Source organism: Dama dama, chromosome 23, assembly GCF_033118175.1.
Source record: "Dama dama isolate Ldn47 chromosome 23, ASM3311817v1, whole genome shotgun sequence".
Classification (NCBI taxonomy): Eukaryota; Metazoa; Chordata; class Mammalia; order Artiodactyla; family Cervidae; genus Dama; species Dama dama.
Window position 1 is genome coordinate 52,249,112 of NC_083703.1, and position 27,623 is coordinate 52,276,734.

The 27,623-nt window shown below is 41.2% G+C and overlaps 1 protein-coding gene across 2 annotated transcripts in view; it reads left to right on the forward strand.

The window, feature by feature from the left end:
• Nucleotides 1-27,623, forward strand: part of DNAAF9 (dynein axonemal assembly factor 9) — a 174,129-nt gene that overhangs the window by 115,368 nt on the left and 31,138 nt on the right. For both annotated transcript variants that reach the window (XM_061126714.1, XM_061126715.1), the window contains 8 exons: nucleotides 7,035-7,138; nucleotides 11,332-11,478; nucleotides 12,682-12,770; nucleotides 13,192-13,293; nucleotides 13,533-13,650; nucleotides 15,323-15,411; nucleotides 17,076-17,234; nucleotides 19,715-19,840. In XM_061126714.1, coding sequence (XP_060982697.1) covers nucleotides 7,035-7,138; nucleotides 11,332-11,478; nucleotides 12,682-12,770; nucleotides 13,192-13,293; nucleotides 13,533-13,650; nucleotides 15,323-15,411; nucleotides 17,076-17,234; nucleotides 19,715-19,840 — 934 coding nt within the window. The remainder of the gene's footprint in view (nucleotides 1-7,034; nucleotides 7,139-11,331; nucleotides 11,479-12,681; nucleotides 12,771-13,191; nucleotides 13,294-13,532; nucleotides 13,651-15,322; nucleotides 15,412-17,075; nucleotides 17,235-19,714; nucleotides 19,841-27,623) is intronic.

Below are 27,623 nucleotides of genomic sequence, written 5' to 3' on the forward strand. Positions count from 1 at the left end.
TCAGGCAGCACTTTCATTATTCCTGTAGCAATTTACAGAGTATTTTTTCCATCAGACAGAGATTATTTAGCAGTGAGGAGCAGAGATGCTAATACCATTGATGCATAAAGTCTGAGAATTCTGGTGACCAAGCCTTCACCTTCCTGTGTTGGGAAGGCCCAGACAGTGACCATCTGTTTCATTGTGTACCCTCTCATGTATTCCCTTGGGCCCATATGAAGCTGTTGAAGGACACTTTAAAAGAAACTTCTCTATAGTACTGACCATGAATGAATTACACAGCATATACCTACAACATACATAATACCCATAGTTGCGTGTTACCTATGGTGTGGATGACTCTCAGGGACAGGATGTTGAAAGAAGTAAGCAAGTCACAGAATAAATGTGTATTAAGATTCCATCCATATGAAAGTAAAACAGACAAGACTAAGTCATATATAGTTTATAGATACGTTGAAGTATGGTGAAACTGTATAGAATTTGGGTTGTTGGTTTTCTCTGGGTGGAAGAGTGTGTTTGAGGAAGAACACTCAGGAGGCTTCAAAGGCACTAGGAATACTTGATTTCTTAGGCTGAGTGGTGCAATCTAGGCATCAAGGGTTGTTGTAGTTTTGATTTTTTTCTTTAAACCATATGTGTGTACTTCACATACTGTCATATATACAGAATGAAGAGTATGCAGCCATTGCATCATATTTTCCCAGCAGTGATAATGTTCCCTATTTATACAAGCTAGACCATTGGAGGATTTTTATTTGTACAGCCTATTGTCTGAAGGAGAAAAAGCCAAATTTTTTTCATTAACACTTGGTGTCTTATTTTTCCCTGAGGGCTCATTCCTCTCCTGTTAGACTTCTTCGGATGTAGAAGTCAGTCAAAGACAGAGCCCTGATGTAGTCCCCTTGCTCCTTGGGTGCTGAGTATGAACTTCCTCTTACCTTGAGTTTTCAGACTTACAGAATAGAGAAGGAATGACAGAACCCGTCAAGCAAGGCACCAATGACTGGATAAGAAGACAGGGAGATGGCCTTAGGATTTGGCTCCCCCAGTCACTGAGAAGCCCCTGCAAAGGCATGTCCCATCAGACCACAGTTTGACAGTCATGAGTCCAGAACAGATACCTAAAGTATTGCTGCTTCAAGTGGATTGGGATCTGAGAGACCAGGGCACTGGCACTGGACCACCCAGTGATGGACTTCAGTTATCTCACATGTTACTATTCCCAGAGCAAAGCTAATCGGTAGCTGCGACATCAGACGGTCTCTGCACCGGTACTATAATCAGCTCTTGTGTACTGAGTCCTTGCCCTGGGTCAGGCCCCATAGTGAGTGCTTTTCCATACTGCCTTGTGAATTTCTCCCTTCCTCTTTTCCATTTTGTTTTGAGGCTTCAGAATATAGAGGGAGAAGAAGTGCTGGAGATGACCATCCTGAACCACCTCTTTTCCCATCTTCCCAGTGACTACGTGGAATATGCCAACTTTCAGATCTGTGCTCTTTTCTGGAAGCTTTGGAGTGATTTTGAGGTTTGTCCAGGAGGTCTTTAAGTGGTACTTGTTCCTAAGAAGCTTCACATTAGAGATACATAGTAGACAGTGAGCCCAGGACATGGAAGAGCCAGGATACTAAGCAGTAGGTGGGGAACAGTTTCTACCTGATTACACCTGTTGATCCCTCTTTTCTCTGTAAACAGTAGGTAAAGCCATCTTGTGGCTGGAGTTTATGAAGTTGTGGTGTTAGGAGGAGAGTGCTGAGGGTTTTGGCCATGCCCTGGAGGAATTGGTGGACAGAGGTAGCAATGGCGGGACTGCCAGGCAGCACTTGAGGGCTTTTTGAGATTGAGGAAGCAGAGAAGGTACCTCATTCAGTTAGCAACAGATGGGCTGTGGAGAGAGCAATGGTGAAGGAAAAATGTAAGAGAACTAAAGTGCCAGCATGGTACAGTGTCCTGGCATCAGACAAACCTGTGTTCTGTTCTTGTCTCCACTAACAAGTAGTTCTATGACTTTTGGGAAGATCTCTCTAAACTTTGAGTTTCCCCATCAATTCTCTAAGAATACTATTACCTCCCAATAGTAGTTGCAAAGATGGAAAACTATAATGTGTATGACATGCTATGAGTAAAATCTATTCCCATGCCTGTCCCTGTGAATCAGCCCTGGGTGTAGGTGAGAGGAAAGTCAGAAATTTTTGAGCAGTAAGAGAAAATGAGGGAACCAAAGGCTTTGAAGGCTCAGTGACAACACAAAATGAGGTTTGGGGAGTGAGATAGTTAAAAGGATGATGCCATACTGTAGTCAGAGATTAGGTTCTGGAGCTGAAGATTTCGGTAGTTAAGACATTCTGGGTGCTGCTTTACTGCTGTGGAGCTGGGATTGAGGAGCCACAAGGCCAGATCTCTGAGAGGGGAAAGGAGTATTGGCTTCGGAAAAGAACACTGTGAGCACATTCAGAAGCTATTTAAAGTGTTGTGGCATAATTAAGAGGGCAGTAGATGTGAGCAGTAAAGGAAAGGAGTGGCTTGAGTCTCTAAGGAAGTGAAAGTATTTTGCCAGAGGGGAAGGGAATGCTTTGGGAACAGCAGTGACAAACCTTGGTTTGAGTGCAGGATGAGGCTGGGGCATGAGGAACCTCCACTCAGGAGAGCCATAGGGCAAGATTGTGTGTAGGTGAGGCTAGGCTTTACTTGTTAGTGGTGGGAACCTTATTGGACTTGAACCATTGAGTGCTTTGCACTGGGCTGGCTGGTAAGAATGACATTAGTTCCCTCTGACTAGTCATCTAGTTTTTCAGTTGATATTCAGATTTCAAAGCTTCCTCTTGTACCTAAAAACTGCCTCTACCTCTCGCATTCCTCCCCACACCTCATTAATACATACACACAACCACACATACTCACTAGGCCCCTCTGTGCCTCCTGAAACCCCACCTCCTCAGGAAACCTTCAAAACTTGGCCTTTGCTCTTCATATCATTATAGCCTTCCAAAGCTTTGGGGCTAACTTTTTAGAACTACAGCTCAAGGAATCAATCCCTTTTCTTAGTCTCATGTCCTCTGCTTGGAAAAAAAGTGAAAGTGAAGTCACTCAGTTGTATCCAATTCTTTGCAACCCCATGGACTATAGCCTACCAGTCTTCTCCATCCATGGGGTTTTCCAGGCAAGAGTACCAGAGTGGGTTGCCTTTTCCTTCTCCAGGGGATTTTCCCATTCCAGAGATCAAACCCAGGTCTCCCGCATTGCAAGCAGATGCTTTACTCTCTGAGCCACCAACTCTGCCTTAGCAGTAAGATATTGGTGCTATTCCCTTAGCCTTGCCTTGAGCTCTAAGAAGCACTATCTCTTCTCTGTGAAAGCATGAAAAGAAAGGCTATTACAGGAACAGGAAGGATCCAACTTGGACCAGTTCCAGAGAACAACTTCACCTAGTGGTCTTATGGGTTCCCTGGTTGTGTCATTTGGGTCTCCAGAGCAAGTCCAGGCCCAGCCTTAATCCTTGTCACCTTAGTAGTCCATCATTTCTGTGTTCTACTCAGTAGGACCTGTATTGATCTGCTTTGTAACCTTGGCTGCCTAGGAAGCAAGCAGCTCTCCTTAAATCTTGAATTCTTGTCATAAGAAACCCACACTCAGTGTCTATGTCCCACCCATCTTGTTTTTGGGAATTAGAGGACAGCAGCCTCCAGTGTCTGTAGAACACACTTATTGCCTAACTCACATGTTCCTATGCTGGCAAGGGGCCCTTCAGCACCCTTCAATAGTCCTAAACAGTTGAGGCCACAGTGCTCTTTCTTGGGCCTTAAGTGGGAGATGTGGTCTCTTCAGAGCTGAGCCAGCTTCTGCCAAAATAGAAGAAAGGAGCATCTGTAAACTTAGTAATGGAGCAGACATAACAAAGTCTTTTTTCGTATATTTTTCTGGAAGACAGCCATATGTGAATGTGAATTTTGCTTCACTCCATCAGCTGGTAGCTTATTCACTTGTTGTTTCTCTGATTCTTACGCAAAGACTATATCTCATACCTCATTTCTCTCTGAGGCCCTCAGAGGGTATATGGCTTTCTCAGAGCAGAGGGCTCAGCATAAAGATTGTTTTTATTTTTTTCATATATATATATTATTGAAGTATAGATGACTTACAATGTTTCAGGTGCACAGCAAGGTGATTCAGTTATACAAATACACATAGATTATTTTTGAAATTATTTTCCATCATAGGTTATTACAAGATATTGACTATGATTCCCTATGCTGTACAGTAAACCTTTGTTGCTTATTGCACATCTATTTTTTAATTAGAAATCTAGCATTCTATTCATACTAACTCTCAAACAAGTGGAATCAAAATGTCAAAATTTTTTTAGTTAGGCAAAACCTCATCAGTTTTCTAAAATATTATACATATTTATATATATGTATACAAAAGCTTTTCTACTACACTTGATAAAGGCTTGAGAAAGAACATTAAAAAAAAGATGGAGAAATTGGAGAAAATAATAATGAATGAAATGGAAGCACTGAATATGAAATAGAAAAAATGAAACAAACTAGATAATAGTAAAAGATCATCATACAGTCCAGTTGTTTTTAAACATGACTGCTCATTAGAAACATATCTGGAGTTCTGGAGAAAAAAAACAATTCCTGAGCAATTTTATTTTTCAGAATATTTCAGGGTAATTCTAATATGCATCTGGATTTTAAAAAGTGATTACAGGTTTTTCTGTTAGATCCTAGTTTTGGTGATACAGAGTTCTATTATTTTTCTGTTGATTGATCATGATATAATGGTATTGAGTAATAGTTAAATAATCACAACAGTAAAAAACATTTATCAGTTTTCACAATCAATAGCCAGACAAAAAATAAAAGATAATTATAATTACAAGCCATAATGGGAACATGATTAACTTAACAATATAAAATAATTACATAGTATTTGGGAGGTCAAACAGAGTGATGTGGTAAGTGTAGGTGCATAAATGTCCATTTTTTCATCCAGCCAGCCAGTCTATGTCTTTTGGTTGGTGCATTTAATCCAGTTACATTTAAGGTGATTGTAGATATGTATGATCCTATTACCGTTTTCTTAATTGTTTTGGGTTTATTTTTTGTAGGTCTTTTCCTTCTCTTATGTTTCCTGCCTAGAGAAGTTCCTGTAGCATTTGTTGTAAAGCTGGTTTGGTGGTGCTGAATTCTCTTAATTTTTGCTTGTCTGGAAAGTTTTTGATTTCTCTTTGTCAAATCTGAAGGAGAGTCTTGCTGGGTAGAGTATTCTTGGTTGTATGTTCTTCCCTTTCATCACTTTAAAATATGTCATGCCATTCCCTTCTGGCTTCTGTTGAGAAATCAGCTAATAGCCTGATGGGAGTTCCCTTGTATGTTATTTGCTATCCTTCCCTTGTTGCTTTTAATATATCATCTCTGTCTTTAGTTTCTGTCATTTTGATTACTGTGTATGTTGTTCCTCCTTGGGTTTATCCTTCCTGGGACTCTCTATGCTTCCTGGACTTCGTTGACTGTTTCCTTTCTCATGTTTGGGAAGTTTTCAGCTATTATCTCTGCAGATACTTTCTCAGGTTCTTTCTCTCTCTCTTCTCCTTCTAGGACCACTATAATGCAAATGTTAGTGTGTTTAATGTTGTCCCAGAGGTCTCTTAGGCTGTCTTCATTTCTTTCATTCTTTTTTCTGTATTCTGTCCTGTAGCAGTGATTTCCACCATTCTGTCCTCCAGGTCATTTATCCATTCTTCTGCCTCAGTTATTCTGCTATTGATTCCTTCTAGCTTATTATTCATCTCTGTTTGTTCTTTAGTTCTTCAAGGTCTTTGGTAAACATTTCTTGCATCTTCTCAATCTTTGTCTCCATTCTTTTCCCAAGACCCTGGATCATCTTCACTATCATTTTTCTGAATTCTTTTTCTGGAAGGTTGCCTATCTCCACTCATTTAGTTGTTTTTCTGGGATTTTATCTTGTCCCTTCATCTGGAACATAACGTTCTGCTTTTGCATCGTGATTAACTTTCTGTAATATGTTTTTGTTTTAGCTGCTGTGAGACTGTGCTTCTTCTTGCTTCTTCTGTCTGCCCTCTGATGGATGAGGTTAAGAGTCTTGTGTAAGCTTCTTGATGGTAGGGACTGGTGATGAGGAAAACTGTCTTGCTCTGGTGGGCAGGGCCTTGCCCAGTAAAACTTTAATCCAATTATCTGCTGATGGGTGGGGTTGCACTCCCTCCCTGGTAGTTGTTTGGGCTGAGGCAACACAGCCCTGGGGTCTTCAGCCTCTATGGTATAGTTAATAGTGAACCCCAAGGGAGTTTACACCAACGGGGACCTTCCAGTGCCCCTGTCCCTGTGGCGAGCCCATGCTGACCCATGCTTCCACAAGAGGCCCTCCAACACTAGCAGGTAGTTTTGCTTCAGTCTCCTATGGGGTCACTGCTCCTCTCCTCTGGGTCTTGGTATGTGCAAAATTTTGTTTGTGCCCTCCACAACTGGGGTCTCTGTTTCCCCCAGTCCTGTGGAAGGCCTGTAATCAAATCCTTCTGGCCCTTAAGGCCAGATTCCCTGGGGGTTCCTGGTCCCTTTTTCAGATCCCTAGGCTGGGAAGTCTGACCTGAGGTTCAGAACCTTCACAATAGTGCAAGAACTTCTTTGGTATTATTTTCCCCCAGCCTGTGAGTCACCAACCTGGCAGGTATGGGATTTGATTTTATCATGATTGCACCCCTCATACCATCTTGCTGGGCTTCTTTGTCTTCGGATGTGGGGTATCTTTTTTTGGTGGGTTCCAGCGTCGTCCTGTTAATGGCTATTCAACAGCTAGTTGCAATTTTGGTGCTCTCGGCAGAAGGAGATGAGCACACGTCCTACTCCACCATCTTTAACCAGAAGCTTAAGATTATTTAACTTAAGCACTGCAGAAGATCTCCAGTTACCACTCTGGCTTGCCCTAGGACCTGCAGGAAGAACACTATGATACTGGCCACTAGAATCCAGCCCTCGGAGCTCTGACCAGCTCTCTTTTCCTTCCAGGCAAAATACATTTCTTCTCTAATGGCCTTCTGTTTTCTGATCGTCATCACGGAAATATCATCATTTCCAAGGACCACATGAATTCCATTTTGTTCTATGATGGGGTAGGTGTTTTACAATCCAAGTTTTGATGTTCAGAAAGATACTCACACTTCTGAGGGGAAAATCAAATAACTCCCTGTCTCTCCTCTATCAGTGCAGGTCAGTGGGTTAGGAGCCAGCACTGCCCTTGAGGCAGGCAAGCAGGCAGGGAAGTCATGGAGAGAGAAGCTCTTGTCAGCCTCATCAACCCTGCTGCTTTGTAAAGGAGTTAAGTAGAAAGGACTTCTTGGTCAAGAGGGCCAGCAGCTACCCATGCCCAATTAACTTATCCCAAAGAAGACCAGCTGAAGGTGGCCTCCAGTAACCCTTCACAGATGGCCTCCAACCCAGAGACACAAAGACTCACCCACTTAAGAACTGGAAAGAAACAGCTTCCTGTGACATTGTTGGGGTTTCACTAAGTCATTAACATGAGAAAGAATTATAAGAAAGCCTGAAAGGAAGAGAAATAACTAATTTTCTCCTTGAAGGCTTAGTTCTGCCCCCTCTCATACTCAGAGTTAACCTCCAGCTCTATGAAAGTTCCACTCCCAGAACCATCCTTTAATTCTAGTCTGCAACAACACTTCCCCCTTCCCTTGTGGAGATGTGGGTAGCTATGAGTTTTCCCCTGCCTGTACTCTCTGGCCAGGGCACAGCTCATTATAGTACGACACCAGAGCAGAGGGCAGGCTCTCCACCCTGCATAGTCTCAGCCTCAAAACCAGCTTGGTTGGGAGCCGGGAAAGAGATCAGGTGAAGTGGTTTGGTCAAATAGCTTTGAAAATAAATTCTTTTAGCAAGTTAGAAAGAGTTATTTCTTCCATGTAGATCCTGCTTCCTTAAAGGCTGTTCAAAAATGTAGGCAGACCATCCAGACGGATTAGGTGGTCCTGTTAGGTGAAAGCTTTAATATTAGGTTAAAGAGTCTTCCAACATCAGGAAAGAAAGGATGAATCTTAAGTGCTGGGATAATAAATTACTTCATTTTGGGTTGGGGGCTGGATTTTAACTCACATCAAAAGTCAAAATGAACTTCTGAGAAAAGTAAAATATTTTAAAATTTCAAAAGTAAAATATAGCTATAAATTATTTTCTTATGGTGAGAGCTTTTTAAAATTTATTATTTATTTTATATTGGTGTATAGTTTTTTTTACAGTTTACAGTAGTTTCATGTGTATAGCAAAGTGATTCAGTTGTATACTGCATATATCCATTCTTTTTCAGATTCTGATAACTTTTAAGATCTACTCTCTTAGACATCTATATTATTAAATGGTCACCACAGCAAGTCCAGTTAAGAAGAATATAAAAAGGAATATTTATTAAATCTTTAGGGACAGGAAGACTTTCTAATCTTAAGCTTAGAAATCACTTAAGAAATTCTAAAGAAAAAGTTTGTCAGATTTTACCACTTAAGGATTTTTTCAATTTTTGCTGATGGTTTATTGAAGTATACTTTAAATGCAATTAACTAGCTACAAGGACTTAGTGTACAACACAGGGAATGTAGCCAATATTTTATAATAACTATAAATGAATTATAACCTTTAAAAATTGTGAATCCCTATGTTGTACGCCTGAATTTATATAGTATTGTACATCAACTATATCTTAAAAAAGCATGTAAAACATCGAATACTCTTATATTGATTACATTTAAATTAATATTTTAGATATGTTAGATTAAATAAAATATACATACATACAATTAACTGTATCCATTTAAAGTTTTGACAGATGTATATACTCATGAAACCACCAGCACAGTCAAGATACAGATTTTTGTCATGCCCGACACTCCCAGAAGTTTTCTAATACCTTTTTGTAGATCATATTTCTCCCCAACTTCTGGCTTCAGGCAACCGCTTACTAGCTTTCTGACATTGTAGATTAGTTTGCACTTTCTAAAATGTTATATAAATGGACATGATACATTCTGAACCCTTTTGAGTCTGGCATTTTTCACTCAGCATGGTTTTTAAGGTTCATCAGTGTTGTGTGTATCAATAGTTTTTCCTTTTTGCTGCTTTATTGATGAGTAGTATTCCATTGTATAGATAAGAGCATAAAGTTTATCAGACTAATAATTTAAATCTATACAAAATATTCAAAGCAAAAGCACAAACCAGGAAAACCATTTTTAGTGATTTTTTTAAAAAAATGAGTTAATATTTCATTTCTGTGACGATCTCTGTCTTTATCAACATGAAAGCACTGAGTGCCAAATCATGGGTGTTCAGAGGACCTGAGGTTAGTTAACAGATATGTGGAAGCACATCAGATACAGCTTTACACTACCATGTATAACAGTAAATTAGTAAAGAGTAGATAAAAGGTACAGTAGACAAAAGGTGAAGTGGAATTGATAATATGGAATGTCCAGTCATAGTGGTGCGCTAAGCGGGGAGTGGGATGCAATCTTTGAAAATGCTGACAGTTTACAACAACATGGTAGATACTAATGGTAAATTAAGTTTTAAAAGCAAGATACGGAGCTGTAAAAGTAAGTATGACTTCCCAGTCATAAAAAAAGGAGTCAGTGAATGAACAGGAACAGAAGACTAGAAGGAAAAGTACAAAATGTTAGCTCTAGTTGAAGCTGAGTGATGGGACTTTGGATTAATATTTTAAACCTTTTTTCTGTATTCTATATATTTTTCTCAAATTTTTATTTAATGAATGTGACTTTCATTATGAAAACTTAAATATTAAACTCTTGCCTCTAATATCAGAAATAAGACAAAAATACTTGTTTTTGCCATGTCTATTCAACATGGTGTTGGAAGTCCCAGTGAGAACAAGTTAGACAAAAAAAAGAGATGAGGCATTTAATTGGCAAAAAAAGAAGTAAAATCAACTCTCTGCATGGATGACATGCTTTCTATGTAGAAATTTCTTAAGACTACATACACAAACTATTAGAATTAATAAATTTACTAATGTTTCAGAATAGAAAATAAACAGTTAAAAAAAATGTTGCATTTCCATACCCTGCTGTGAATAATCTGAAAAGGTTCTTAAGAAAACAATTTCAATAAATTTAATTGAGGAATTGAAAGATTTAAACACCAAAACCCACAAAGCATTGCTGAAAGAAATTAAAGAAGACCTACGTAAATGGTAAGACATCCCATGTTCATGGATTGGAAGACTTAATATTATTAAAATAACAGTACTACCCAAAGCAACCTATAGATTCCTATTGAAATCTCAATGGCATTTTTTGAGGAAATGAAAAATCCCATCCTGAAATTCTTATGGAATCTCAGGGAAAACCCCACCCCCATCCCTTTCCCAAATAGTCAAAGCAATCTTTAAAAGAAGAAAGTTGAGGACTTCCCTGGTGGTTCAGTGGTAAAGAATCCGCTTGCCAGTGAGGGAGACATGGGTTCACTCCCTGGTCCAGGAAGACCCCACATGCCTTGGAGCAACTAAGCCGGTGTACCACAACTTTTGAGCCTTGCTCTAGAGTCCGGGAATTGCAATTCCTGAGCCCTCTCGCTGCAACTGCTAAAGCCTAAGTGCCATAGAGCCCGTGGTATTGGCATAAGATCAGATGTATAGACCAGTGGAACAGAATAGAGAGCTCCCAAAGAAAGTCTTCCATATATGGACAAAGGTTTTCAACAAAGGTGCCAAGAGCATTCAGTTAAAAAAGACAGTCTTTTCAACAAACAGTGCTGGGAAAACTGGATGCATGCCTGCGTGCTAAGTTGCTTCAATTGTGTCTGACTCTCTGCAACCCTATGGACTATATAGCCTGCCAGACTCCTCTGTCCATGGAATTTTCCAGGCAGGATTAAGCAACAGTTTCTTGAATTTGACACCAAAAGCGTAGACGACAAAAGAATAATATATATAAATTGGATTTTATTTAGTCCAATTTAAAACTTCTCCACATCAAAAGACACTATCAAGAATGTGAAGAGCAACTCACAGAATGAGAGAAAATATTTGCAAATCATTTGTCTGATATGGGACTAATACCCTAGAAAGAGAGATAATATTTTCAGTTCAGGGGAAAAGACCGTGTACTTACCATGTCTCCTAAAACTGGATGTTGGCAGGAACTTCTGTAACTGAATCCCAGTGAACCACACAATGTGAAAATAATTGGACTGACATTCACCGTATGTGTTCTGACATTAGACGTAAGGGCTAAATTCATGCACAATGGCTTTTCTCAGTGATGTTCCCTCTCTTTCTCTTCAGGATTCCACCAGTATTGTTGCTGCCCTTCTGATAGACTTCAAAAGTTCATTGCTTCCCCATCTTCCAGTTCATTTCCATGGATCAAGCAATTCTCTGATGATTGCCCTTTTCCCCAAATCCAAGATATACCAAACATTTTACTCAGAGGTAACATGAATCATTATTCAGCGAAACAGTTACTACCCTTTTTCCTAGCAATTTAATTGGTATGGCAGTGTCTTACAGCTAACACTGAGGTGATGGGAGGGAGAGTTGGGAAGGGCTGATGTGAGTGTGGCTGCTCCTAATCTCTTTGTGTCCTGGAATAGTGCTCTTGTCATTAAAAGATGAGAACCTAAAGGAACTGAACAGAAGGCTTTTTAGTTTCTAAGAAAAACCTTCCTTTTTGCTAATTAGACTCATTTCCCTGTTAGCTACTTTATTGAGTTGTTAGGCCCTCCCGATTGGATTAGAGCTTTCTGTGCTGTGCTGTGCTAAGTCGCTCAGTCGTGTCTGACTCTTTGCGACCCCACAGGCTGTAGCCCATCAGGCTCCTCTGTCTATGGGGATTCTCCAGGCAAGAATACTGGAATGGGTTGCCATGCCCTCCTCCAGAGCTTCCTACCCCACCCCAAAATGTCCTTCTTCATGGTTCATAGGCCCTGCCCTTGTGAGTGGTTCCACCTGGCAGGCTGCACACCCTAGGTTGTCAGCACAGATTGCATGAGTGAGGGAGCTCACCAAGAACTACACAGCTTACCTAGAGACCAGGCAGTAACCAGAGTCATACAAATGGTCAGTCTCATTCTGGTGGAAATGCTTGGAAAGGTGTGATTCAGCAGTGTTTGAGAGGATAGTCCCTCCCTCAGTACAGATACACAGAACATGGAAGAGGCAAGAACCAGCCTTGGCTCCAGAGTGGCTTTTAGGGCCAATCTGTGCCTCCGCCTTACTGCCAGCTGATCCTTTTACCTCCTTGTGCTTGTCTTTTCAGTCTAGGAACCTAGAGATTCTCTTCAGCCATTCCTCTGCCTTTAGGCAGGAGTTGCTTGAACTATTCCTTTCTGGCCCTGTCACCAGGGAAGGACGTGCCCCTGCTGCCAGAACAGTATTACGTGATACCCTCCTCTGTGTTTCCTGTTCTCTTAAGGAGCAGAATCCCTGGGAGAGGAACTCAGAAAGAAATTCTAGTTTGTAAAAATACAGAACAGAATTGCTTCAGGCCTCTATTTTTGAAACAAACTTGTTTGTTATGATGGTTTTTCTTTGTACTGACAGTCTAGATTTTCAACAGCCATCAAATCCCCATGTGGGTTCCATATCCTGTTGTTGGGTTTAAAGTGTTCTTTGCTCTAATTCTGTTTTGTTTAGGTCTTCTCCCCCTGGCAACAGCAGACTAACTCAGGGCTGTCTTTAAAAGTGATCCAGGAAGATGGATTATCTGTGGAACAAAAGAGATTGTAAGTGGCTGCCTTCAGTGTTTATGCTAGCTTCCCTAGGCTGTGTGTGTCTGCTGTCTCTGCAGGATGACTTGCATTATGTAACACAGGAGTCCTGGCTTCTGAAAGGGCCAACACAGTCATTTCTGTGCTGCCAGTTTGCAGGTAGTCAGTGCTCTTAGGAAACAGAAGTCAAGACAGATGAAATCCACCAAGAATCAGAAAACTGTAGTGTTACAAAGGTTTCAGGCTAAGCTTTCTTTGTGGGCAAACCAGTCATCCTTCATTAACACCGAATTTTGCTTAAGTCAGTGAGATGCTTCTTTTCAAAGTGTTGTCTCTGTCACAGGAGTTTGGCTTAAAAATATCAGAACAAGTTATGTAAAGTATGTGTGCTGTAGGGAGATGGAATTCTAATCTGTGAATATCTTTGATATTCCAGACACTCCAGGGCACAGAAGCTCTTCATTGTCCTGAGCCATTCTGCTGGGGAGAAACAGAGTCCTCTAAAGCTCCTCTCAGCTAAACTCCCAGAGCTGAACGGGTGAGCTCTGTTTTTCTGTTTCTTTTAATGTATCAGAACTCTGGGTGTTGGTGCTTTCTAAGCTCCATTTTCTTTCTTTATAGCTTCTTAAGGATAATTATAAAAACACAACATACACAATTTTATACTAGAGATATTCACTAAGGTTTCTGTTCAGCTAAATAAGTTTCTCATGTGAATGGGCACATTCAGAAAAGGCTGGTGATGGTAACATAATAGCACTGTCTTTGTTTTTCTAGGTTTCTCCAGCATTTTGCTGTCAGCAGCATTAGTCAGGAACCCGTGGTGAGGACCCATCTCCCTGTCCTACTGCAGCAAGCTGAAATCAACCCTATTCACAGAGTAGAAAATGACAAGGTACAGCAGCTCACTGAAAAAGCTGAGAATTTATGAGAAGATAATCCTGATAACCTACCCTTAATATTCAGTGTCATTTTAAAAAAGGAGCTCAGGCAGAGTCCCTTTTATAAGACTCTCCACCTCCTTGAATACTGATGTAATGATGCACATGAAACCCACTCTGTACACTGACAGTGTACTGGCATCTACGTTAACGCCAGCTGAGCCCCATGGCAGTGATGAAACCCTGCCATATTTCTGTGGCCTCCTCTTGCTTCTCCAGGTCTTCCAAACTCCTTCTCAGGACTCTCATGCTGTCAGCTCTTTCTGCTAACAAGGTCTTCCTGGCACACTGACCTTAATGAGGGGAGAGGCCTTGCTGGTAAGACCTTGCTAGCATCACCAGGATAACGTGACAGTTTATAAACACTGTCTTCACAGAGTGGATTTTAATCTGCTCCTGCTTCACACTTCTCTCCTCTTGACCCCCCCACCGTTTCTTTGGAACTATATGTCGTAATATGCTCAAAGTGGGCATTTATTTCTGTGCAAATCTAGAAGACACTTGGCTGCAAAAGGAAAGAGAAGCATTAAGTAGTTAGAAGCCTCATTTTTTCCCTTAAGCAGGAGTAAAAGTAAAAATGTTACATTTTAAATATTTTTTAATATATGTATTTTATATTAACAAAGTGCTAATAGAACTGGCCTTAAAGTGAGAACGTGTCTGGCTGTGAGCATGTTTGCTGGGATTTGAGAGGCTGAGGCCTGGTTGCTGAAAAATGGGAACCAAGATGAGAAAATTTGGATGAGAAGATAAACAGAAAGTCAGTTACATGGAGAACTGTCCACAGGTGCAGAAAGGGAATCAGACTAAGGGTCTGGTCAGAGCGGAGGGGGGAGAACTATTTCCCACAAAAGAAGAGGAATCCATAGTGCTGATGTGACTAGTTCAAGTGGTGAGTGCCACCAAGCTGAATTTTAGTCCAGGCCTGTCCCAGTGAGTCTTGTGTATTGTGAAATAAAACACATGTAAGGGAGCCCTTGCCACACTGTGTCACTGACGTTGTTATCCTTCAGCAAGTACATGGTTCCCTTCCTCCTCTGCTTGATACCTTCTTTGTCAGTAGATTTCTTGAGTTGGAATGTCTCCCTTCAGACGGCCCTGTTTTCGTGTAGTCATGTGCCAACATTAAGAAAGTTCAACCTGGCTCCTCTTTTCCCCATCAGATTGAGAAGTGCTTTCTCCACCCAGTTTGTTTCTTTAGGTCAGGCCATGTGGCTTGGATGGCACAAGTCACTCACCTCTTTCACTGAGTTTACCACACCAATTTAGCCTGTGGTATTTTTGTCCCAGACCTCCTTTCCACCCAGTATTTTCCATTATACTTTTAACTGATCTAGTCACAACCTGCTCTGTGGAAATTATCATGGTAACAGTACATTGTATATGGTGTTTGCTGTGTGCCAGACACTGTTCCAAGCACTTTGTTTACATACATTAACTCAGTTAATCATCACAGCCACCCTGCAAGTTAGGTTCTGTAGTGAACCCAAGGTCACATAGCTAGTGAGTGCTGGTGCTGAGGTTTAAACCCACAGAACCTGGCTCAAGAAGTCAGTTCTCTTAACCTGTTACACAGTGCTGCCTCCCAGTTGAATCACAAACCCACATGACTTTTCTTTCATGTAGGTAATTATCAGCATTGTAACTGGTCTCCCAGGCTGTCACGCTAGTGAACTCTGTGCTTTTCTGGTCACTCTGCATAAAGAATACGGCAGGTTAGTATGGCTGCTGCCTTTGCTTTGGGGAAAGGGATTCTATGCCTGGGTCTGCCTATGCACTGGGATACCTTCAGCATGCACTGACCTTTGGTGTAACTGGTATTGGCACAGTGATCACCCATCCATTTGTTTAACACATTTATACTGAGTACTTTTTATATGCCAGACACTGTTCTAAGTGTAGGGACAAATGTACAAAACAGACTAGAAAACAGGTGGTATCTCTGCCTTCATGGAGCTTGTATTCTAGTTTTGGAAGATAGACAATTAACCAGTTAAGAAAAATAGTACATTAGGTAGTGAAAAATGCTGCGGAGAAAATGAAGCTGAGAAGGCCATAGGAGAACTGAGCTGGGGGACTGATTGCAGTATTAATTGGGTACTCAGGGAAGTGGCTCAGACGGTAAAGAGTCTGCCTGCAGTGTGGGACACCTGGGTTTGATCCCTGAGTTGGGAAGATCCCCTAGAGAAGGAAATGGCAACCCACTCCAGTATTCTTGCCTGGAAAAGTCCCGTGGATGGAGGAGCCTGGCAGGCTATAGTCCATGGGATCGCAAAGAGTCAGACATGACTGAGTGACTTCACTTTATTCACTCATTCAGGGAACACCTTACTGAAAAGGTGACATTTGAGCAAAGGCAAAGGCCTGACAATATAAAGGATGAACCCCTGGATATCTGGGCAAGAGACCTGTACCAGCAAGACCAACATGGGCAAAGGCCTGGGAATTGTGACCAGGTTGGTTAGAACTTGAGAGCTGGTGGATGTGATCCTTCCATGGCCAGAAAGGGACTGCATGAGTTTAGGTGGAACTGGGACATACTGGTTTAGGTGAAATTGGAGAAATCATTCACCCATCTCTTCCGTTTGGCTGACAGATTGCTAAACAAACCTTGCTGACTGAACCAGGCTTTTAATATCTAGTCAGTCTTCCTCAAAGTAAGGCAGCCTGCAGGAGACCATATAGAAGAATTGAGAAGATGGAAATCACCTAGGAGTTTGGGACTTTAGAGTGGGAGATTGTGGGGGTTGGGAAGATGAGTTTTGGAGAGATAATGGGGAAATATTAGACCTCCTTCATAAGTACTCAATAGCTAACCGGTTCCTCCCTTATTTCCATTGCTTATGTTCTGTAAACAATCTGAATGCTTCACCTTACCCATTATTCTTTTTATTTTTTGATTGTGCTATGCAGCTTGTGGGGTCTCAGTTCCCCAACCAGGGATTGAACCTGGGCCACTACGGTGGCAGTACCAAATCTAACCACTAGGCCACCAGGAAACTCTTCCCCCACCCCCTCATTCCTTATTCTTAGCAAGAATTTTACTGCAAAGTGGAGTGAAACCACTTTTCTGAACGGCCCTTCAGAAACTGACTGCCTGTTCAGGAGTCTTTCTCAACTCTGAAATCTGTTGGTCATGTGCTTATCTGACCTTTCTCCCTGTGACAGAGCATTTTAAAAGTGCCAAAAGCTCCAACAGAAGTGATTTCAGGGTACAGGGCTCCACACCCAGCCAGTGCCCTCTACCTGTTTCTGATAGCATTGTTTTCTCCTGTATGGGTTCACAAGACCAAGCCTATGGAGTACTAGTCACATTTGAATCCACTGGCAGAACCTATGGGCCAGGCCCTCATGCTGACATTATACTTGCCATTTCCAGGTGGATGGTATACCGTCAAGTCATGGACAGCTCCGAATGTTTTCATGCTGCCCACTTCCAGAGATACCTTTCCAGTGCCCTGGAGGCCCAACAGAAGCGCTCTGTCCGCCAGTCAGCCTATATCCGCAAGACGACCAGACTACTGGTGGTATTACAAGGGTGAGCCCTGGAAGTCTTTTGGGAATAGTGGGATAGTGTGGTGACCTTGCCATTATTTCATGTGTGGTTGACTTGGGGCACAGAATAAACTCCACATATGCATGAGAAGTATCTTTAGCAAGCAGGAACCCCTGTGGCCATCCTGTGGCCCAGAGTGACTGGTGAAGATCACACCCAAGTTTCAGGTTCAGCCTCAACATCATATATCCTCAAAAGGCAGAGAATTGGGGAGGAGGTTTTCTGGGCAAGATTCTTTGATAATTCCTCTAACAGTAGTGGTCCCTAAGTCTCTTCCTTTGCCACTGAAGCAAGGAAGCTTCAGCTTTTTCAGTCCTCCCTCCTGTGAAATTGCAGACAGTCCCCACACTCTAGTCTCAAGCCCCATCCACAAAATGGCTAGGAAGGAGGAAGCAGGCGCATCATCCCCTGGGCCCACAGGAGAACATGCCAGATCAGGAAAACATGGGCTGTGCTTTTCACTGCTGTCATTATGGTTGGTAATAAAGAAGCTTTTGGCAGTTCTCACAGAGTGCTTTTGTGCTGTGCTGTGGTGCTTTGTTTTGTGCTCATAATAATTAGTATTTGCAACTGACTAATTGTTTCCAGTAAAGAATAGGCCCAGTGCCAAAGCCCTGTTTGGTCTCTTAGATGTGATGGTAAGAATTGGAGGAAAGCCAGGCCAGTGGTGCTGCAGGAGGCAAACGGAAATGTGTCCCCTGCCAGGCCATCTTTTCTCTTATTTAGATCTTGTTCTTACATCTGCTTTGGGCTTCCCTTCTGTTGACCCTGCTTGTGGGCTTAGGTTATGGAAGCCACAGAGCAAGAAAGTTAGAAACCAGTTGTTTTCCATCATCTTTAATAATAAAAAAAATAGGTTGGCCCAGTTTCGTCACCTCCTGCCGCCTTTCCAGAGTTGAACATCAGTGGGGGGGTGTGGACCTGGAGTCATATTTGGTACCTTGACATTGTACAGCTGAGGTCATTTCCATCTTCTATTACTTTAGAGAGTACTGTTGACTCCCCGTCTCTGACTGTACAAGTCTGCATAAGTGCCAGCTCTCCTGGCTGCTCTGGACTTCAGTGACAGGGTATGGCCAGCCCACTTGTGCTCTCAGAACCAGCTGTTGCCCAGTCACAGCCCCAGGACACTGGGAACACCAGATGGATTTCCTGCTGCGTTGCTCTCTATGACACTGTTCTTACAGATGGGGCCCATTCCCTTGAAGCTCAGCAGGGAACACATGGCAGACTCAGTGTAGCACGTCCGTCTCCTTGGGGCTGGACCTTTAAGCCCAGTATTGAGGTGAGGGAGCACCCCAGAGGCTTCTCAAGTTGAGAATTTTATTTCTTGAATATGGCCTTTATTTTGATTTATAAAATTCTATGCTGTCGGGCAGAGTTTTCTTTTGCCCCTACAGTGACCTGCTCCCATTCTACTTACTGCTGCAGGTGAGCAGTGATGTTGAGCTTTGACACCAAGTGGAGTATTAGGTTGTTCTTTTAAAAATTGAATTCATGTATTTTTAAATGGTAAAATTTTAAAAATGGTGGACAGATTAGTGGCTGCCAGGAACTAGGGATGGGAGTAGAGGGCCGGGGGGAGGTGGGTATGGTTATAAAAGGGCAATATGGAGGGAGCTTTGTGGTGTGAAACTGTTTAGTATCTTTACTGTGGTGGAGGAGGCTGCGCAGGTGACAGAATTGTATGGAACTGAATACATACACAAATAAGTAGAACTGTAAAAATCTGAGTCTTAAAAAGTTAATTTTAAGGAATTTGAGGGACTGTGTTAGTTTATACTCTAGAATATTGTTAAAATCATTCTTTAAATTATCTACATTAAAGACAAAATATCTCTCAAAACAAAAATTGAATTAATGTAAAATGAGGCAAAATTGCAGGCTTAAATTACAAATGTAAAATAGAGCCCAAAAGACACTTGTATGGAATATCTGTTGTATCAGAAGAAAGTAAGTTAAAGTCCTGCTGAGGTTTTTTTGTTTTTAAATAAAGAAAATACTGACAAGAAAGAGGCAACATGAAGAGTTAGGTTTTTGCCTTCATCATGCAGTTCAGGCAGTTCAGCCAAAGTGGCCAGATACAGACTCAGCAGCTGGATCAGTGTACTTCCTGAAATGAAAGAGTTATTAAAGAAAACAGACCAATGTAGGAGCTCTTAACTTGATTAGAAAATACCAAGTCCTGCCTCAGAGCCCCAGGGTCACCTGCAGGCGTCTCTGAAGTGGGTGGGCAGTAGGGTTCTTTCTTCCACTCACTCTTGCAGTTAGAACTAATGGAACTTGGAAGTACAGAAACACTGTGAACTTCAGGGGCTCTAAATCATGAGGTGACTTGACCCCAAGGAGGCCTGTTATACTCTCCTCTTTTGATACCCTTGCTCCACTCAGCAAGCATTCCTGTCTTTTCCCACTCTGAAGCTCCAATCCAGTAAACTAACTACTCCCTTTTTTCCCCCTAGCTACACAGATGTTATTGATGTTGTCCAGGCCCTGCAGACCCATCCAGACTCAAATGTCAAGTCCTCCTTCACCATTGGTGCCATCACAGTGTGCGTGGAGCCGCTGAGCTGCTACATGGAGCACAGGTACATACTTAGGACCACCTTTAGCCCACAGGATGTGGTGTGTTTAAATGTACAGAAAACTGTTTACCTCCCACCTACCAGTAGGCGACACATTTTTATGTGTTTGTCTTTTGGAATGCATCAGTTCACCCTGGTGGAGTTTCTGTTTTTCAGTTGCTAAGTCATGTCCGACTCTTTGCAGCCCTGTGGACTGCAGCATGTCAGGCTCCTCTGTCCTCCAGTGTCTTCCGTTTACTCAAATTCATGTCCATTGAGTCAGTGATGCTGTCTAACCATCTCTTTCTCTCCTGCTCCCTTCTCCTTTTCCCTTCAGTCTTTCCCAGCATCAGGGTCTTTTCCAATGAGTCGGCTCTTCACATCAGGTGGCCAGAGTATTAAGAGCTTCAGCTTCAGCATCAGTCCTTTCAATGAGTATTCAGGGCTGATTTCCTATAGGATTGACTGGTTTGAATCCTTGCAGTCCACAGGATTCTCAAGGGTCTTCTCCAGCACCACAATTTGAAAGCATCAGTTCTTTGGCATTCAGCCTTCTTTATAGTCTGGCTCTCACATCCCTACATGACTACTGGAAAAACCATAGTTTTGATTATACAGACCTTGGTCAGCAAAGTGACATCTGCTTTTTAATAGACTGTCTAGGTTTGTTATAACTTTCCTTGCAAGGAGCAAGCATCTTTTAATTTCATAACTAGAGTTGCTATCTGCAGTGATTTTGGAGTCCAAGAAAATAAAATATGTCACTGCTTCCGCTTTTTCCCCATCTGTTTGCCATGAAGTGGTGGGATTGCATGCCTTGATCTTAGTTTTTTGAATGTTCAGTTTCAAGCCAGCTTTTTTACTCTCCGTATGGACTGGCATCTTCTCACCACTTTTCTTTGTGCACTAAGAAGTCACCCTTCTAGGATAGTGGGACTTGAAATAAATTCTCCCAGAAAAGAAGAATACCCACGGCAGGCTTTTCTTTTCTTCTTTACTTCAGGAAAGGGGCCTTCTGTAATAAGGGACTTGGAGTACCTCACAGATACTTCTTCATGTGGTTAAGCCATCTTAAAGCATCTTACCTCAGTTAAGGACCCTCATTCTCACTACTAACAAATGAGCTTTTTTTCCTACTTTGGAAATAATATGACAACAACAAAGAAAATTGGGTAATAATTCACCCATAATCTCACTAATTCAATGTAACTATTATAATTTTTGTGAATTCCTTTTTGATCTTTTATATGCATACTTTTTTTACAGTTGTGATATGCATAAAGTTTTATATCTTTCTGAGGTTAACATATAAACATGTAAGTGAAGATATATATGTTGCTGTATTACAGTGATATATTTTGATTGGTTATGTAATCATTTTGTGTGTGTATGGATATAATTGTCTTAACCCGCTCTTCTCTGTTAGTCACAGAGGATGTCTACAACTTTTCACTATCATAAATAATGTGCTATGGGAACATCTTTATATAAATTTCTTAAATTTCAGACAATTTCCTTAGAATAGATTTATCAAAGATGTATTATTATTCAATTGTATGATCAATTTTATTACTCTATATTCACATTTCCAGATTGCTTTCTGAGTGGGTTTTATAGTTTATACTGCCTTAGTAGTATCTAGAAGTATTTATTTCATCATCAGAGAAGTCCACACTGAGAAGTTTCAGACATTACATCTTCCCTTTGTAGAGCTGTTTGGAGGGCTCCCCTGGTAGCTCAGCTGGTGAAGAATCCACCTGCAATGCAGGAGACCCCAGTTTGATTCCTGGGTCAGGAAGAACCCCTGGAGAAGGGATAGAGCTACCCACTCCAGTATTCTTGGGCTTCCCTGGTGGCTCAGTTGGTATAAAATCCGCCTGCAATGTGGGAGACCTGGGTTCAATCCCTGGGTTGGGAAGATACCCTGGAGGAGGACTTGGCAACCCACTCCAGTATTCTTGCCTGGAAAATCCCCATGGACAGAGGAGCCTGGCAGGCTGCAGTCCATGGGGTCGCAGAGTCGGACATAACTGAGTGACTAAGCACAGCACACACATCACAGAGTTGTTTGGGGCTTCCCTGGTGGCTCAGACAGTAAAGAATCTACCTGCAGAGTGGGAGACACGGGTTCAGTCCCTGGGTGGAGAAGATCCCCTGGAGAAGGGAATGAGAAGGGACTGGCTACCCACTCCAGTATTCTTGCCTGTAGAATTCCAAGGACAGAGGCTGCAAAGTCCTTTCTCTGTAGCCTTTAGTAGAATATATCTAAGAATGTATCCAAGATGCGTTATCATGCGATTTTTCTGATTAGTCCATGTATTATTATCATCTCCTGGCAACTGATTGATCTATCCTTAGATCTTCATCTGAAAAAGCTCCCTTCTTATTTGAGTCCCAAGCTGATATCTTTATATTTCTCGTAGAAATTACATTAAAAGTTACTACCCTAAAAAAAAAAAAAAAACTTACTACCCTAATCGTCTTAAGTGATCCTAAGAAATGTCTTCACCATTCTCCCTTCTCATTAGCTCTGCTTTATTTAGGTTCTGCTTTCTCATTTAAAAAAAGCTATTTTTCCTTCTTCCTTAAGGTAGGTTATTGTAGTGAATTCTGAGCATCACCATTGTACTTTAGAATGCTATGTGGACTCTTACATGCCAGTTTTTCTACCATCCATGCCTCTTCTTTTTCTCAAGTTTTTAGTTAATGATGAATAAAGCAGAAAGAGGTCTAACATGGGACTGGACACTATCAGAGATACTAACATAGAAAGGTAGGAAATGATAGTAATAAGCAAAGAACTAGACAAGTACTGTTCTACACCATCAAGAAAAAGTTAAGGAGAAGAGAAACTAATAGAGTGGTGTGGGAAGAGTTCAAGGAAGAGGTGTTAAAGGTCTGGGGAAATGGGAAGGCGGGATCTTTCTGTAGTAATGAAAATGTTTCTAAAATGAAATTGTGGCACTGTTTGCACAGCTCTGTAAATTTACTAAAAAAAAAATCATTGAATCATACATTTTAAATTAGTGAATTTTGTGGTATGCCGATTATATCTCAATAAAACTGTTAAATAGAAACAATCAGGGACTTCCCCATGACTCAGTGGTAAAGAATCCACTTGCCAGTGCTAGAGACACTGGTTCAGTCCCTGATCCAGGAAGCTCTCACATGCTGCAGGGCAATTAAGCCTGTGCTGTGGAGCCAGTGAGTCACAACTACTGAGCCCACATGCTGCAGCTACTGAAGCCAATGTGCTCTAGAGCCTGTGCTCCACAGCAAGAGAAGCCTGCTCATTGCAACTAGGAAAAGCCTGCAAAGCAACAAAGACCCAGCACAGCCAAAATACAAATTTAAAAAAAAACAAACAAAAAACTCAGGGGTCACGTGATTCGATCCCTGGTTGGGGAACTAGGGTCCTGTATGCCCTGTGGTGTGGCAAAAAAAAAAAAAAAAAGGACTAGAACATTATTAAATAACATTAATCTCATTCCATTAAGAAAAGAATTAGGGTGGGAGGGAGGTTCAGGTGACACGAGGGAGGGAAAATATGTATACAATGGCTGATTCACAGTTGTCATATGGCAGAAATTATAAAGCATTTATCTTCCAATCAAATATTAAAAAAGCAGTAGCACATTTACCTAAAGTCTAAAATGAATTGAAAAAAGGTAATCATATAGAAAAACATAGAACACTATACTAATTGTAAAATTTTAAAAATGGTTGGTAAATTTCTTTAATTTCTGATATAAAACTTAAAAGATACAACTATTAAGGTAAATGTAACATGGACTTCCACAATATGGTGCCGTGGATAAGGATCCACCTGCCAATGCAGAAGACACTGGTTCAATCCCTGGTCTGGGGATTCCACATGCCAGAGTAACTAATCCTGTGTGCCACAACTACTGAACCTGCCCTCTAGAGCCCACGAGCAGCAACTGCTGAGCTTTCGTGCTGCAACTACTGAAGCTTGTGTGCCTTAGAGCCCATGTTCCACAATAAGAGAAGGTTCCTCAATGAGAAGCCACGCACCACAACAAAGAGTGTAACGTCCACTCACCGCAGCTAGAGAAAGTCCACGGAAAGTCACAAAGACCTAGCACAGCCAAAAAATAAATATAACAAAACATGCTAATGGATACATGATACATATGTGTATTTATTAAAGTATTATTAAATGACAGAAGTAGTAAAGAGATTAAGTGACCAGTGTTAAGCCCATACATTTGTAAAAAGAAACAAAGTCTGGGAATTCCCTGGCAGTCCAGGCAACCTAGATGTCCATCAACAGATGAATGAATAAAGAAGTTGTGGTACATATACACAATGGAATATTACTCAGTCATAAAAAGGAATGGATTTGAGTCAGTTCTAGTGAGGTGGATGAACCTAGAGCCTGTTATACAGAGTGAAACAGGCAGTGAAAGTGCCAAACCCGTGGCCTGGGTTCAATCCCTGGTCAGGGAACTAAGATCCCACAAGCCACATGTCATGGCCAAAAAAAAGAAAGAAAAGAAATCCTTCTAAGGCCAACTGTGGTAGATTAAAATTCTGGCCATAGCAAAAGCAGCCCTCCCATCAGGACTTAAGTTGAATCTACTTTTCACCCTTTGAATTTTGGCTCAGGCATTGTGACTTGGCTTTAGCCAGTGGGTCCTCAAGAAGCATGAAACAGGCCAAGGCTTGAAGAGCATTTTACACTTTGGGGTTTGCCCTCTCTTGCTTCTGGGAGTTAAGAACCACCATCTGAAGAGGCTGTTGGCGGGTGAAAGACCATGTGGATAGAGAGCCCCAGCCATCCATTCCTGCTGTCTAGACCGAGACCACTGTTGGGCCTGTGAGTGAGACCATCTTAAAGAGTCATCACCCCCACTAAGCTATACCCAGGCTGAAACAGCTGCCCGTTCAACCTATAGAATCATGAGAAATAATAACTCATCATTATTTTAAGCCACTTAGTTTTGGGGTGATTTATTATGCTGCAACTTGTGTAGGAAAATAAGTACAGTCATATATTTTTCCCCCATACTGTTGATAGGAATGTAAAATGATTTAATCTCTTTGGAGTCAAATATGGCCATTCCATTGCTAGAATTTTATTATACAGTCATATTTTTAGAAATGTGCAAAGATATATATGTATAGGGCTATTTGTTTCAGGCAGAATTTTTATTTTTTATTTATATATATTTTTTAAAGTTGTGAGTTTAAATTTTATTCAGGGTCTTAACTGAGGACTGTAGTCCTGGACACAGGTCTGAGGAATTCAGGCAGAATTTTTAATTCTGAACTGTAGAGCCCACTCCAGCATGTTTAGTTGAGGAGGAATTTACTAATGGACAGTATAGCTTGAAAAGCCTCTAGGAGGGTCAGACTGTATTGATGAGGCATCCAGATGGAACACTCAAACTTCCTGTAGGGCTGCCCCAGTGAGATCCCCCTCAGGCTGTCTGAGGCTATCTCAGTCACTTCTTCCACTAGAAAATGGAGTCTGCTTCCCATACATCCCCTCATTCACTTAAAGTCTCGTTGGTAAAACGTAGGTCATATGCTTGTACCAGATGGCAGGAAAGGCCAGAAAAGCAGTTTTCTGCCATTTACTTGAAGGACAGGCTTCCTCAGTCCAAGTCTGGGAAAAGTGTTTAGAAGGTATGGGCAGTCTGAAATATAATAGATGAGCTCTACAGTGTTCAAGACAATAATGTTAATAATATCAAATGGAAATAACCCAAATGCTCATTAATAAGTGACTGCTTCAATTTGAGGATATTCATCTAATGGAAGCAGGTGGCACAGTGGTAAAGAATCTGTCTACCAGTGCAGGAGATGCAAGAGATGCAGATTTGATCCCTGAGTTGGGAAGATCCCCTGGAGAAAGAAATGGCAACCCACTCCAGTATTCTTGCCTGGAAAATTCCGTGGACAGAGGAGCCTGGCAGGGTATAGCCTATGGGGTCACAAAAATTCAGACACAACTTAGCATGTGTAATGGAATACTATGCAGGCATTTTTTTTTTAATTAGGTAGATTTTTATGTACTGATATGGAAAATGCCCATAATACTTTGTGAAGTGAGAAAAGGAAATTACCAAAACAATATGTATTCTTTAAATGTCTATTTGACTAAACATAGAAAATATCTGGAAAAATACATCCCAAACTGTGAATAGTGGTTTCTTCTGGGACATGGTTAGTTCCTTGGGGGCAGATGTTGGATGATGTGTAAAACATTTGATATTTTATAGTATCATGTATATTGCTTCTTTTAATATAACAGCTTTTTTGAAATGTAATACACATATCATAAAATTCACTGTTTTAAAATGTCCCTTTCAGTCACTTCGCATTTCTTTTTTTCCCCAATCCCTGGCAACTAGTCTACTTTCTGTTTCTATGGATATGCTTATTCTGGATATTTTCATGTATGTTGCCTGTTGTACCTGGCTTCTTTGAAGGTTCATCCATGCTGCGGCATGTGTCAGTGTTTCATTCCTTTTCATGGACAAATACTCTATTGTATGGATATATCACATCTTTTTTATCCACTCCTCAGTTGATGGACATTAGAGTTTTTTACATCTTTTGGCTATCACAAATATACTGCTATGAATGTTTATGTTTAAGTTTTAATATGGTCATATGTTTTCTGTTCTCTTGGGTAGAATTGCTGGGTCATATAGTAACTATTTAACTTTTGGAGGAACTGCAAGCTGTTATCCAAAGCCATTGCACCATTTGCATCCTCACCAGCAATATATGAGGGTTCCCATTTCTCCATGTCTTCACCAATACTTGTTACTGTCCATCTTCAGTAATATTACAGTTTAGGGGCTTTCCTAGTGGTCCAGTTAAGAATCTGCCTTGTAATGCAAAAGAGGGGGAAAATATATATATTGCAGTTTAGGAAGGAGGATGATATGTATAGAAGGAAAGGAATTGAGCTATCATTTGTTTTCTGCTGTTTTTAGACACTGTGATGCTTTACCTCTTTCAGTCCTCAAAATCCCCTTTAAGTATTTTGGGAGGCATTTAAGGTAAGCATCATTACCATGTTTTACCGTGAGGAAGCTGATGCTCAGAAAAGTTAAATAATTTTCCGAATGCCACATCCATGGCATGTACACAGTCAATCATGATATGGGGTAGGAAGTACTATAATAAAAATTTCATGTAATTTTACAAGAATTGTTAAAAACAGTGATATCTCTATGAGAAGTTGTATAAATGTGCAAGTCCCTGTGTTCTGAGTATTTTCTTTGCAGCTCTTTCAAGTGAGTAGCTTAATGACCCTCTAACCTGTCAGAGGTTTAAAACATGAGCTTTCAACCTGTGACTGGATAAGATGCACTGAGAGGGAACATTCATCTCAGATGCTACTTGTATGAATTGCTGTGCGCTACTGCGGGAAAGCAAGCGGGACACTGAGAAGGGCTTTTAAGGGCATGTACTGTAAAGTCACAGGAATATCATCGAAAAACCTACAAATAGAGGATGTGGAGAAAAGGGAACCCTTTTACACTGTTGGTGGGAATGTAAATTGACACAGCCACAATGGAGAATAGTTTGGAAATTTCTTTTAAAAACTAGGAATAAAACCTACCGTGTCATCCAACAGTCCCACTACTGGGCATATACCCTGAGAAAACCATTCTAAAAGACACATGTACCCCAGTGTTCATTGCAGCACTGTTTACAGAAGCCAGGTCATGGAAGCAGTCTAGCTGTCCATTGACAGATGAATGGATAAAGCAGTTGTGGTACATATATACAATGGAACACTATTCAGCCATAAAAAAGAATGAAT